General features: G+C 40.4%; 2 protein-coding genes across 3 annotated transcripts in view; one reads left to right on the top strand and one right to left on the bottom strand.

Moving 5' to 3' along the window:
• DOCK2 (dedicator of cytokinesis 2) overlaps positions 1–15617 on the top strand; it is a 1824799-nt gene that overhangs the window by 946265 nt on the left and 862917 nt on the right. The gene's annotated exons all lie outside the window — the stretch shown is intronic.
• The window catches only part of INSYN2B (inhibitory synaptic factor family member 2B), an 88407-nt gene that overhangs the window by 58082 nt on the left and 14708 nt on the right, over positions 1–15617 (bottom strand). Inside the window, exon 2 of one of the 2 annotated variants that reach the window (XM_085617854.1) lies at positions 15342–15416. The exons of the other annotated variant lie outside the window; for it this stretch is intronic. Within the exon in view, the coding sequence (XP_085473980.1) occupies positions 15342–15416 (75 nt within the window). The remainder of the gene's footprint in view (positions 1–15341; positions 15417–15617) is intronic. 2 annotated transcript variants of the gene reach the window in all.

A 15617-nucleotide genomic window follows, 5' to 3' on the forward strand; every position in this document is an offset into this window, starting at 1 on the left:
CAAGGCATGTGAACAGGGTAAAAACATCACTTCTTACCAACTTCAGAATGGCCATCATGAAATAATTCGAGATCACATCACATGTGAATCAAAATATGTAGTCTATAGACTGGAATGCCCTTGCCAGAAATATTATATAGGGAGCACGATTAATAAACTTAAACTTCGCATCCTACAGCATTTGCGTGCGATCAAGAACAAGGATTTCACATACCCCATGGCAAAACATTTTTATGACTTCCACTCAAGTGACTCCTGTCAGCTCAGATACTCTGGCATTAAAATTGTCAAGCAGAAGGAAAGGGGTGGAAATCGCATGCTTGACTTAAGAAGAGCAGAGTCAAGAATGATACTATCAATGGGTACTGAAAACCCATTGGGACACAACTTGGATGCTGAATTACATGTGCACCTTTAATGGCTCTCAATCTGAAAATTTATGATGGGCACCTTTCAGTCTTTTTTGTCTTTTTTGCACTTGTACATATTTCCACGTTTGATCAATAATTGACAGTTACTCATCACTTTCACTGCATCTCTTCTAAAAATCATTTACTCCTTGATTGTTACTGACATAGATATATGTAAATTACTTTGCACAAACTTGTTATAACCCTTCTTTGATTCTAGATTGGGAACGTTATGAATTTTGACAACAACACGTACTTTGATCGTTGATAACATACTTGATGCAAATAATCACCTCAATGGTACTTTACCTTGATCGTTATTTTTAAATCCGTAACTCCCTGAAATCAATTGCAATGATTTTTTCTAAAAAACTTTATTTGTAACAACAAACAATTACCATGGTGGTATGAACTATTGTGTTTTTCAATTGATTTAAATTTTCATTTACTTGTAAATAATATATCTTGCTCCACGATGCGATGCATGTCCAGTATGTTTTCAGTCTCTATTATCAATTTGTAAATGTTGCTTTAAAAGAGACATTCTGGACGACAGGACTCTATGGTCCAGTTGAAGGCTGAGTGCCGAAACGCGTCGACCGTCCTTTTGTGCGTGTCCTGAAGATCTTTGTTTAATAAATTTCAACGGTGAAATTCTCTGTGGTGCCGTGCTTTTCCTTTGCTGCGACGAACCCTGGGACTCGGGGTGAAGCCTGAGAGAAGTTTTGTCTCATATCGAGCGATGGCTGCCTGCGCTCTGCGTGCACCCGGGAAGTGAAACGGCATGGTGAATTAGCAGCCTCTTGATACCGGAAGGAGTAATTGTTCGCCGGCTGTTTCTGATCGCTGTTTGCTGTTTTTGGAGACTCCGCGACAGGAATTCGCTTTCGGAGGAGCAACTGGAGAGCTTCGGGTGAGTGAGGCTACGGGGAACGGTTGGTGGCGCCTAGAGACTGCGGTGCGGTTTCCGAGCTGCCCCCTCCTTGTACCCGATACCTTCGGTAACCCCTCGCTTTCTTATTATTGCTCAAGTGTGGAGGAACTGTCTGTGAATTGTTATGCTCAGAGCCTCGTCACACTCTCTCTTATGATTGGAATACAATTCATATTGATATATTTATACGGCAAACTACGACCATATTCCCGGAATTGACCAATACGAATCATTGGCCAAGTAACAGAGATTCCGTTTCACAAGACCAATCGTTGGACAATACGCACTTTAAGAATCACCACATTTGCATCGCGTAATTAACAGAACCACAATACCCAGAATCCACCATGGCTGAAAGAGTAAAAAATCGCGCACAGAGAGCATGTGATCTCCTCAACGACGACTCCAGTTCCTCTCATAAATCTGTTGATGGTGCTTCTAGTTGAGACAAAAACAAGAGAACTCTTTCTTGCATTCTAAAAGAATTACAAGCCGCTCGCATCCAAGAAATAAATAAATGGTGGGAGAAAACGACGCTTGAAAAATATATTGAATTTAAAAGAATTCCCAGAGGTTTGAGGATTCTCATTATGCCCACTTTAAATGACTTGGATGCTGATTTAATTAAACAATGGCAAACAGACACTAATGAATGTTCTTTTAGACTAATGACCACATTGATTGCCCACGCTGAAAGAAAACTCACAACTCGCTACAACTATCAAAGAATTGGAGAGTGAATTAAATCAAATCCCTACTGATGAGGATACTACCAAATTAATTGAGTTAATGGAAAAGAAAATCAACAAACACGAAGATGATGTAGAGAAACGAAAAGCTAACAAATTTAACAGGGACAGACTTGACTACACATATGGCAGAATTTATACCTTTGCCAGAAAATACGACACACTCAGAAACCGTGTAGTAATGGATAAAATCAGTGGACAAACAACTCCTGTCTCAGAAGAGAGCTCGGAATTAGGTTCAGCGGATGAGGACCAACTTACCTCCAGTCTGGATTTTTCCGGGGAAATGCGCCTCATGCAGATGACAACGCGACAGAGGGGACGCGGCCAAGGACCATCACGGGGGAGGGGACGTCCACAACCCCGAAACGGAGAACAAGGAGAGGTGGCCAGACCCAAAAGAGGAAGAGGAAGAACAAAACAAAATTAAAACCACAAGATCTCAACTTAATTGTTAATCTCTCCAACAAAATCCTCACTAAAGCACAAACTTCTCTGCTTAATAAAGGTTTATCCTTCTGTCCCAACAAAGATATGGACCTAGCCAACATACGCATTGATTTGTATAAATTTTGCCGCAAAATTAAACTCAAAAAATACTTTGAAGAGAAACCCTCTCAATCATTTTCTACACTCTCACCAAGCCCTACTACTCAACCATTGAGTATCAAAGACATTCCAGCATTAAGAACAGCTACCTTATTACAAACTGAGTCATCCACACAAGCTGATGCCAGAAATTACTCTTCCATGTCGGATTTACAATATTGTCATGACACTGGCATTGAGACCAACAGAGGAGGTAACAGTGGTGCTAAAAATCGATCAACGTTTTGTCCACAACTTCCTCCTGGTAACAAAATTGATCTCTTCCAAGAAATCATGGTAGAGGAGATCAATAAAATGTCCACCAACTGTCCGATGTCATCCACCAAAAAGGGTAAAGTTACTACTAAACACATGAATAAGAGTAAAATATGGAACCTCACTTTTGAAGAACACAATGCCCTAAAAGAATTACGCAATGATCAAAACATCATCATTAAAGCCTCTGACAAAGGCGGGAACATAGTTATTCAAAATTGTGAGGATTACATTAAAGAAGCTGTCAGATAACTTAGCAACAAGGATCACTATGAAAGGTTAACTAAGAATCCAATTAAGGACTGGACAGATGAATATCATTTGAAACTCCAGGCTTGGAAAGAGAGAGAACTCATCGATTTGGATGAATATCTATATCTCAAAACCAATCATCCCATCACGGCAACAATTTATTTCTTACCAAAGATTCACAAATCTACAATCAATCCACCTGGCAGACCCATTGTTAGCTCCATCGGTTCTCTACTGGAATCCACATCTCGTTTTATTGATATCTTTTTAATGAATTACGTTACAGCTCTCCCATCATACTTAAGGGACACAATGGATTTTCTGCAAAAAATTGATCAACTACAGTGGAAACAAAACTACATCATGGCCTCCATTGATGTTTCTTCACTTTACACCTCCATCCGTCACATTGATGGCATCGCAGCAGTAAAAGAATTCCTCAACACTAGAGCAATTTGTTTTTTGGAACACTCCGCTATGTTGATTGAAATGTTGACTTACTGTCTGACACATAATGCCTTCCTGTTCAGAGGTGAGCTGTTCCTACAAAAACAAGGGACTGCGATGGGCACATCTTTTGCCCCCACATATGCCAACCTTCTGATGGCAACATGGGAAACTGAAGTCCTTAATGATGACCGCGCTAAGAACATCAAATTTTGGTCAAGATACATTGATGACCTATTCATCATTTGGGAAGGCGACTCTGAGCTCTTCAAGAATTTTCTGGACTCTCTTAACATCAACAGATACCAACTGACTTTTACATCTACTATCAGTACTTCCAATATTATATTTTTGGATGTCGAAGTATACATACTCAATGGCAAATTTTGTACCAAAATGCACAGAAAACCGACGGCCAGTAACAGTATACTTCACGCCAACAGTGGGCATCCAGTAAAACTCAAATGGAGCATCCCCTATGGGGAAATGTTAAGAGCCAGAAGGAATTGCTCAGAACTGTCAGACTTCAACCTACAAATTGAGGAGATGAGCCAACGTTTCCTACAACGAGGTTACCCCTTGGAGGTGATTCTAACAGCAGTGAACAGAGTTCAGAACAAAAACAGAGAAGAATTACTCCAAGTGGGTAGGCACAAAGAAGATACTGTCAACATTACGAGACTCATTATTGATTTCAACAACCAAAGTAATGCACTACAAAAAATGATCTCTAAACATTGGGGAGTACTACTGCTAGATGAAACCTTAAAGAAAACTTTGCCTCCCTGCCCAAGAATCACCTATCGAAAGACAGCCTCCCTGGGAGACATTCTAACACAAAGTCATTTTGAAGTCAAACCATCAATGACCAAGTCCTGGTTAACCACACCTGGATTTTGGAAATGCTCAAAATGCAAGGCATGTGAACAGGGTAAAAACATCACTTCTTACCAACTTCAGAATGGCCATCATGAAATAATTCGAGATCACATCACATGTGAATCAAAATATGTAGTCTATAGACTGGAATGCCCTTGCCAGAAATATTATATAGGGAGCACGATTAATAAACTTAAACTTCGCATCCTACAGCATTTGCGTGCGATCAAGAACAAGGATTTCACATACCCCATGGCAAAACATTTTTATGACTTCCACTCAAGTGACTCCTGTCAGCTCAGATACTCTGGCATTAAAATTGTCAAGCAGAAGGAAAGGGGTGGAAATCGCATGCTTGACTTAAGAAGAGCAGAGTCAAGAATGATACTATCAATGGGTACTGAAAACCCATTGGGACACAACTTGGATGCTGAATTACATGTGCACCTTTAATGGCTCTCAATCTGAAAATTTATGATGGGCACCTTTCAGTCTTTTTTGTCTTTTTTGCACTTGTACATATTTCCACGTTTGATCAATAATTGACAGTTACTCATCACTTTCACTGCATCTCTTCTAAAAATCATTTACTCCTTGATTGTTACTGACATAGATATATGTAAATTACTTTGCACAAACTTGTTATAACCCTTCTTTGATTCTAGATTGGGAACGTTATGAATTTTGACAACAACACGTACTTTGATCGTTGATAACATACTTGATGCAAATAATCACCTCAATGGTACTTTACCTTGATCGTTATTTTTAAATCCGTAACTCCCTGAAATCAATTGCAATGATTTTTTCTAAAAAACTTTATTTGTAACAACAAACAATTACCATGGTGGTATGAACTATTGTGTTTTTCAATTGATTTAAATTTTCATTTACTTGTAAATAATATATCTTGCTCCACGATGCGATGCATGTCCAGTATGTTTTCAGTCTCTATTATCAATTTGTAAATGTTGCTTTAAAAGAGACATTCTGGACGACAGGACTCTATGGTCCAGTTGAAGGCTGAGTGCCGAAACGCGTCGACCGTCCTTTTGTGCGTGTCCTGAAGATCTTTGTTTAATAAATTTCAACGGTGAAATTCTCTGTGGTGCCGTGCTTTTCCTTTGCTGCGACGAACCCTGGGACTCGGGGTGAAGCCTGAGAGAAGTTTTGTCTCATATATATATATATATATATATATATATATATATATATGTATATATATATATATATATATATATATATATATATATTACCTACTGGCGGTCGCCAGTAGGTAGTTATAGTTAGGACCCTGTTTCCATAGGAAATCCGCAACATTCTATTTGGAATAACTTTGGCGCCGGTCGACGAATCCTCGCGAAATTTTCAAAATAGGTGGGGCGCTCCGCTCCGCTCCTACCCTGAAAGTCTCGGGGGGATTCGTCAAGCGGGGGCTGAGAAAAAAGGGGGGTCCCAAAACGCGTTTTTCCCATGCATTTTTCCATAGGACCTTTAGACACAGCTACAGCCCGAACGGCTGAACAGAGTTACTTGAAATTTGGCAGAGAGGTAGTCCTCAGGTCAAGGAAGTGCCTTTTGTAGGTCTGGTGTAAATCTGTTCAGTAGTTCCTGAGAAAATAGCATTTAAATCAATATATATATCTGTGGCAGCTTACGGTGCGCTTACCGTGCGCTTACGGTAAGCTTACCGTACGCGTACGGTGACGTGCGCGAGCGCGATTCTGATTGGCTGTTAGATCTTAGTAAACATTCGAATCGGTCGAAACCAGGAAGCGGCGGCCGCCATTTTCTCTCTCGCACTCTGAGGGGGGGAGGAAAAACAAAGGGAAAAAACATGTAAAGGGGCTGTTTAGACAGCTCCTAACCACCTAGCCTTGATGAAGGTGTCCCCAAAGAACCCCCAAGGGCAAAAAGTCAAATTGGTTTTTTTTTCGAAAAATCGCCGATTACGCTTACCGTACGCGTACGGTAAAAAATATTTTTAAAAAAACAAATTAACCATACTCTCCCCACCCCGTGTGCAAATGGTTCCTGAAGGGAACCATATCTGCATGGCATATAATTTAAAAGTAAAAGTAAATATATAAAAAAAACAAATTAACCATACTCTCCCCACCCCGTGTGCAAATGGCGCCCGAAGGGCACCATTTGTGCATTGCATATGTAAGCAATGAAAATGTAAAAGTTTACCTTGCACAACGAAGCGCATAATATGCCCTCCATGTGCGCACGGTGCGCGAAGCGCATCGTGCGTACATGGCCCATCCAGCGTAACGTGGGCACGCGGTGCGCGTAGCGCACCGCGTGCCCACCGTGCGTGCACGGCACTAACTGCGTAAAGTGGGCACGCGGTGCGCGAAGCGCACCACGTGCTGCGCACGGAACGAACTGCGTTAAGTGGGCGCGCACGCCACGAATGGCGTAAAGTAACTTAGCATTTAAAAAACCGTACAAATTCACTGAAAAAACCATAGGTTTCACACACGTTATAGTTAGGAATTAGCATTTAAAAAACCTTGCAAATTCACTGAAAAAACCATAGGTTTCACACATGTTATAGTTAGCTGGACATTTTACTGATAAAAAACCTATGAAATTCCCCCGTTATAGTTAGTGCAGGCAACTATAACTCACGCAACCGCAATCCTCTGCTGATGACATATGTGTCTTTATGAAAAAAAAATATTTGTAATATATGTATAGCTAAAATTTAATGGAAGAAGACATGGGCAAATAAGTGTCTAAATACAGTATTAGCATCAGCAGAGGATTGCGGTCGCGTGAGTTATAGTTGCCTGCACTAACTATAACGGGGGAATTTCATAGGTTTTTTATCAGTAAAATGTCCAGCTAACTATAACATGTGTGAAACCTATGGTTTTTTCAGTGAATTTGCAAGGTTTTTTAAATGCTAATTCCTAACTATAACGTGTGTGAAACCTATGGTTTTTTCAGTGAATTTATATATATGTATAGACATATTGTATACCCCTGGTATTGTGGTAAGGAAAAGGTTATTGGCTTGAAGGATGTTGATTTGTGGACTGCAAAAAATGTTGGTGTTGTACATGATGATCAGAGTGATTTTCTAATTCTGCCATATGTTGCTTCATTTAAGAACGTAGTGAAGTAATTGGGAGCAAGAAATAGTACACCCCAGCTTGATATTGATTATGTGTCTGTGTGAAAAGATGTGGGATTGTGAGTAGGGCCTAAGTAGAAAGTTGTTTGGTGTTGCGCATGATAAGTCAAGGTATGTATGTAACTCCAGTTACACCTGGAGTTGAATGAAGTGGAGTGACATATAACTGTGCAAGTGATCAGAATTACCAACTTTCAGGGGATAATCCACTCTGATGTTTGGGTGGGTATGGTCCAGATTCATCAGATTCAAGAGTGCTAGACCTTTATCTATGATCAGAAATTGATCAGAAGTCAATAATATGCTCCTTGGAAAGATGTTCCCCTGATGTGTTGCATCTTGCAGAGGATGGTGAGCAAGAAGAAGCCAGTCTGAGGCAGACAGCTCCATGCTGTGAGGAGCTTTGGACTTTCTCTTGGATGAATGCTGGTTCTAGCTGTGAATGTCCCTATGTGCAATGCACAGTGCTTTGAAAGTGGAGCGTCTGGCAAAAGAGAAAAAGTGATGTGCTTGCCTAACATGTAGGAATTGTCTTGCCGTATCCTTTCACACAGTTGGTAGCCTTTGGTATAGGAAAGTCGAAAATCCTTGTTAAAGTCTATTCACAAGGTTTAGATGATATGTGGGGAACCCAGATGTGAGATGATGTGCTGAATAGTTTGCAGGGTGAAGAAATGCTTTCTTAAGTCTTTTTCAATTTAGCAGCAATAGTAAGGCTGGAGTCCATGATCACTCTCTGATGCATTACTTCAGTCAACGTCGCTGATGATGGGTTGAGTTCTTTTAGCTAAATGTTTATAGACTTGTAGTGTTTTCATTTTCTGCAGGTTATGATCTAAGCTTTCAAAGAGCTAAAATTAAAGTTGTTTATCAGCATCCATTGGCCATCTGCTCGGAGGCAGTGGTCACGCTTTGATGTGTATTGGTGTTTCCAAATCTACAGTTTTAGTATCATCTGTGTATCATTGATGTAGCTGTAGCAAGCTAGGCAAAGGACTTGAGGTCTAGTAACGGGCAGAGGTAAACTTTGATCAATAGTCGTTAGAAATATTACAGACTATATGCTTTAAATGGGTGATATTCTGGAGGGAGAGCAAGATGATGCTACTTGTGCTACATAGATGTAAATGTAAATGCCTGCATTTGTAAAGTGCACAGCTACCTCCAGAGAGGTGTCCCGGCGATGGGAGCCCTCGAGAAGAGTAAGCGAGCTATTGCCCAGAGTCACATGCTGCTGGGTTAAACTGCCACCGGGTTGAACCCTGTGGTCTGGAGTCAGGCACCCTGGCCACTGCGCCACACCTCTTCCACTACAAGGATATACATTTGAAGGTACTCCCTCAGAGGCCTAATTACTTTTGCTTTAGCACCAGTATCTGGTGGTGCTCCACATCAAAGGGGGTAGGCAGATCCCGAAGTATTAATATAGTCTCTCCATTTCTATCCACAATTGTCTGCAGGTCATCCTAGATAGATAGTAGAGTAGATATAATTGCTTCTCCTATTATTCATGCATGGATAAGGTTTTCTTGTAGGTGTTAATTTCTACGTATTGGTATTCATTCTTTTTTATTTCTAAAATGTCTCTCATTGGCAAACGAATGTACTGCAAAAAAAGTTTCAGAATTAGTTCTAAAAAGTATATTTTTTCTTCAATAGCAATTACAAATTAGTCCTAAAATAACTCAGGTGAGCGCCCAAATTCTCATTTAGTTATAATATTGTGTTCCATTTGCCCCAAAATATATTGAGCATGTATCGCAATTACATTATTCATATATATTCATATACGTCATTCTATGAATGACTTTGTGCCAAGTAATTGTCTTATGTTGGAGTTATTTGCGGTTACTGGCTGCACTTATGAGGAGGCGCTGTTACCACACTTATAGTGACATTAATGCTCTGTGGATGGTCAGTCCACTAAAATAAAAGGTGGCTTTTGCTAACCTGAGGTACATTCTTTCAGTCAGACTTAGTAATTCAGTGTTCACCACCTGCCTTTTAGACAACTCTTACTTTTTAGCTGTGCTCCCTATGTTTTTAGTTTTCGGTGTGGATCTCCGCTTTAAATATTTCCACATCCCAGTTCTGTGCTCAGTTCAGCATTCATTTTAAAATGCCATTTGTTCACAAACATGATTTAAATCACACATTTTCAGACATCACAGTCATAATAACAACGGCCCTCATCTATAAACTGTGTATGAGTGGTCAGAATTGCTGCATACACATTTACGATAATATCACTGTAATAATGTTTGCATAAACGGAAGACCTGTGCTCGAAGCATCACAAGTCCTGTCTCTAAAGGACTTTCAACAAAGTAGCGAATTAATTTCACATTATAACCCTATCAGCGAGGCTAGACTATCAACATGACAGGCACTAATGAGCTACTTTCTTCTGCATACCTTTATTAGGAGCCTCGTATAATGTGCCAGGTGTGGGCAATAATTGATCACTGAAGTATAATAGAGCCAAGCTGTTCCTGTATTTCAGTTTTAATTACTGAGCTTTCCCGTTGTGTGTTATGTTTCAAGCCCTACTTTCAGTGTGTTGCACTTGTCATTTATGACACTCATTTAAATTCATTGTATACTGTGAGGGGAACAGGATGTGTTCATCAGGAGCTGACACCAATACAAAGTACCTTAAGTGCGTGCACACTGTCTGCTGTAATAACCATACTAAATCCTACATCTTCATGGTTCAAAAGCACTGGATGTCTGCTTAAAGTTCATATAAGGACAGAGGTGTGATTCCACCACTGATGCCATCAATTATGTCATTTGAGATGCCATCAGTGATGGAACTTAACATTTAATGAGTGTTATTATAGGTGTAGTAATAAACAATGCATGGCAAGGGCACACGTTTTAATTGGTTGACTAAGTTTAAGAGGTTTTCAGTTATTAAACATTAGTTCCTATCTCATTTCAATATCTAACAATAATGTTGACAATATGTTACAAAAAAGCACAAAATATACAGATCATATATTACTAATTTGGAACAGTATATACCCATCTACTCTTGAAATACCTTATCTTTTCCGCTTTGTTGCCAGATGCTTTCTGTGAAACTGGATATTATCCCTTAGCACATTGACAGTTTTTAATAAAAACATATATATTACTTTTCTGTGGGGCACAAAACCTCCACATCTTTCAAACTGAAGCTGTTGAAAGCTCTCATCTTTGGTACAAGGATAGTCCTACGAATGAGTAAATAGAAGTGTCCAATCCATGCGCGGCCCATGCAGGTAAGAGTGGTGTATGGGGGAGAGTCGACTGACAACGATGAGAAAACCTAAATTAAAAAAACAAAACCACTTCCACTGGCCCTCGCCGCATCGCCGAGTCAGCGATGCGGCGAGCGCAAGGTAATTGTTTTTATTTTTTTTATTTAAGTTTCTATCGTCGTCATCCATAGACTCCTACCCCCCGCTCTTACCTTCATAGGCCGCGCCTGCTTTTCTCAAACTTTTTGACAAATAACCCCTCCATTTTAGTGTGAATTCCCTTGAAAACAATTGTGTAATTTTCCTCAACAACTCCAAATCCGCCTAGCATCACTATTTAATGCATTTTACTGACTTACAATGTTATTTATATTTTTATATATTTTCTCTTATTGAGTCATATTTTTGTTCTTTTAAAGCAAATCTTAGCATTAAATAGAAAAATGTACTGATATTTGCCTGCTCATTTGCATGTTCCTTTAAAATTCATGGCTTATAGCTGTCCTTCATAGTGGTGAATTTTACTGGCGGGTTAGTTCTTGTTTCATGTTATGACTAACAACTGAACAATGGATTACCCTAACTAAGCAAGCCCTTATCCTTGGACCTTATAAAAAGTGTCACCCAAGCATGGGTCCCAGCTGAGGTCAGAATTTGGTTCAGAGAAAACACAAATCAAGGGGTTACAAAGAAATATTACATACTCTTCAGATGGATGAAGCGTAAAATATTCCTTGACTGAATATTGAGTCTTGAGCCATTCTTTGATGTATTCCCACTCATCAACTAACTTGAGAGGTTAATCAATTGCTTATCATTCCTGTAACATCTGTTTACTCATTCTCAAGCCTCACCCTTACTGCAACTCCATTTCCATTTATGCCTTTGTCTCTTAAAGTTAGGATTTGATGTGTTTTTTAATTTTTTTTACCAAATCTTAGTCCTAAATGCTGATTTATTTTCTTATAACTCAGGGCTCAAGAATGCCTTTAGACATCACCTACGATCAACTTTTATATGACTGTTGTCGTAGACCGATTGTTGACTGCTGTGGACAAGATCAAACCTTGTGGGTAGTGGGTCAGCTCATTGCTTATTATAGGTACCATAGCTTGGCTTTCTTGGCAGTCGTGTTTGCTTGCTACTTATTTGATGGTGTTACTTCCTCTTCTTGTGTTTATCTCTCACCCGGAGGATTGCTTCTTCACCACTGCTTTAGTTGAATGACTTGTATGCTTCCTTGGCTGCAATTCGGGGAACTACTTTATTTTCTTTTGCTTTCAGCAATGCATGGAATTGCATGTCTTTCCGGACCTAGTCTGTGTGGCTTCTACCCTCTCAAATCCCCACCACATGTGCTTTCAGTAGTGCACTTCCTGCTTTCACAGCTTTCCATCTGCCTTCTCTTCCCCAATATTCTTTTGTGCTTTTTTAATGTTTCAAACTCTTTCCCTCCCACAGCTCCTTCTTGTTCTCCTGCCCTCCCCTCCACTCACCTTTGCTCCTGCGCTTGGCAGTGTTGATGTGTTCCTTCTCCAATCCCAACCTCATTGCTCTCATCCCTCCCTTTTCTTTTTTGATCAATTTACTTTTATGGAGGCCCCAACAAATGCAATTTGCTACATTGAATATGCAAACTTTACTTTTTTAGGTCTCGCCTAGCGACGCAGCGCATGCGGTGCTTGCCTTGGAGAGACCTATAGTCATCGGTTTCTGTGCCGAAGGGGGACAGAGATGTGCACGCATACGGACAGGAGATGTGCACTCCGTACGTGTGCACATCTCCTGTCTCCGCGTAAACACAGCATGCGAATGGCGCGCTTTCACTTTCCCTCCCTCCCTCCCGCCATCGGCTCCAGATCATCTCGGGAGCTCCCGGGGACCCTGCATGGCGTCATCAGTCTCGGAGTCGGCTTGTTTCCCACATAAAGTGCTTTGTCTCGTCAGGGGTGGTAAGCGCTATATAAATCCGAATACAATGCCCTCCCGACACGTGCTTAAACAGAATAGGTTGTGACGAGATGACACGGAGTGCTTATTTCAGTAAACTCTTCACACTTTTCAGGATTGACTCTACAAAGCTCTTGTATAGCCCAAAGTAGAAAGTGTAAAATTAAGTCTTAAACCGCATTTCCCTCCTCACGGCTTGAAAACGTTGGTATTTGTAGAATGAACAGCTGCAGGGATAGGCGGGCGCTGGAGCGACCCTGTGGTCTTATAATCCATCGCTGTAGCATATTCCGTCTGCCTTTCAGGACCGCCTAAATGGCATTTTACTGGTCTAGGTAGTGATGCGGGCGGTATTGGCGCATGCGTGATTCTTTGCATTTTTTATTTATATAATTCTTATTGAAGATGCACAGGGCATGCAATAGCAAGAGAATAATGGCAGTACACCAACAGTATAAATGCACCGACAGGTAAATCAAATGTTTATCAAGAACAATACACCAAATCCACTTCCCCCAACCGCTCTTGTGTACCTCTCCCCAGTCTGTACATTAGTGTGTGTTACTATGCTTCTTCGTACACTTGTGTAACTGTTAGAGATTTATCTTGTCAGTTTTGCAGTGTTGACTACTTAAATTTGGCCCAGTTTATTTTGGAGTGGAGGTGAGGGCTGGACTGTGAATTTGTGAAACATTTGGTATGTAATGGGGCTCGATCAGCCTAGTACAGGTGTCCAGTTGTACTTTTTATTGAGCTTGCTGCTATCGGTCTTCCGGTGAGTATTTGTGTGCGTCTGTGTCTGTCTGCAGAGCCTGGAATTTATCATAGCACAGTTGAGAACCCCTTTGCTCTTTTACAAACTATGTCTTTTTCTGAGGGGGTGTTAGTGTGTCAGTCATTTCACTTACGTGAAAGGATAACCCCAATCTACATTGCCAGAATACTCTACTCTCACCATCCTTACAAGCAGTAGTGTCTGGGTGCAGCAGCCCCATAGATTACAAACATCATAAGTCTGTGTATATTGGCCTACTTGCAGGTTTACTATTCAGCTGCAAACGTATGTGTTGCATCTTTCAATTACACACCGCTAATTGCTTTTACCATGTTGTGCCATTTGATCATGAACTTTTTAGAAGATATTTTTCACTTGAATTCGTTATTGCCAGGTAGATTCTTAATGCTGATTGGCTAAACATGTTAATTCATCCCACTGTGACCTTTTTCATTGTGGGCGTGCAGGCTGTAGTGGCAGCAGAATTCAACTCTAGAAACCAGCCTGCCTACAATGAACGGAGATCTCTGTGACGGAGCCTGTGCTCTCTGAGTGTGAACAAAAATATCAGATTATTGGAAACTAGATCAGAAAGGAAACAAGCATTTGCAATGCAATAGGTCTCGCATTTATGCGAGTTTAAGCTATTGGCATTTTAAATTACATTGATTTGACTTTTATTTATATTTTGGTTTTTAAAACATAAATAAAAGGCATTGTCATTTACAATGCCAATAGCTTAAACTCGCGTAAATGCGAGATCTATTGCATTGCAAATGCTTGTTCTTTTAATTTTTACTGCTCCAAAATGCAAGACGTTTTTAGGTCTCGCCTGACCCAGCGCATGCGCTGGTCTGGCGAGACTTATTGAGAGGGCTCCAAAAAGTGCTTCCAGGCCACCCTAGAGCTACAGTGCATGTGCGCGGGAACGTGCGCCGCGCTTTACCGCGATTACTTACACTTTGATGTTTGATCGTGATCACGATCGCGATCACTTTCTCTTTCGCTGCCACACGGCCGCTTTGCATAGCCAATAGGTCTCACTTTTGGGAACGTATAAGTATTTAGTTATGCAACTGTTGCATGGCTAAACACTTATAAGGCCCCAAAGGCGAGACCTACTGGCTATGCCAATGCTTGTTTTTTTTTTTTCCAATGCTGTACAGCTTTGGCCAAAGTCAAAATGCTGAGTTGCACCTATTGCTTATTCTACCTTGATCACATTTGACAGATTTATGAAGTCAGATCTGTTTGCAAATGCCCACAAATCAAGTAAACTATGGTGGTAGGACTTTCCAGTTCCCCATACATTTCTGAGCAAAATATTCTGCCCGCTTAGAGATTTTAGAAAGGTGGGTTCAACAAAACTGCTTTTCGGAGGTAGTCATGGCACATAACATCAATAATATGACACCTCTTCCAGTGACACAACAGTTTGAAAGTTACTAGATTATTGCGGAAAGAAAGCAGAGCCAGCAGTTGTACAGCAGGCAGGGAAGTTGGGGGGCTACATGGGCCTGGTAATTCCTAATCGATGGGCAGTATTACTTATTTAATAATATATTTATTTATATACATTAATGCAACGAGCTGTTCAAAAGATCAAAAAACAATATAAATGCAAGACTATTACATGGCAAACTATAGCCATATTACACATGATTTGTGCACATTTTGAGAAGTAGAGCATACCTGTAAATGATGCATGCAGTGCTTTGACAAGTACTGCAATTGTTAATGTCCTGCCCAGTATGATAGGAGTTGCGCCTGGAATGGAAAACATAAATGTATTTGAATGTACTGAATTTGATTTCCAAGAAACAATGGTAGACATTTGTAGCCAATAGAACTGAAGCAAAAAGGCAAGGTAAATTGTTTCTCTTGCTGATGGATTTTTTTAACCACTGATTTCTCACTGCAGATTCCTCACCCTAGAATACTCCCAAGATGCCAAACTAGATCTGGAAA

The sequence above is a fragment of the Triturus cristatus genome, chromosome 7, assembly GCF_964204655.1.
Source record: "Triturus cristatus chromosome 7, aTriCri1.1, whole genome shotgun sequence".
Taxonomy (NCBI): Eukaryota; Metazoa; Chordata; class Amphibia; order Caudata; family Salamandridae; genus Triturus; species Triturus cristatus.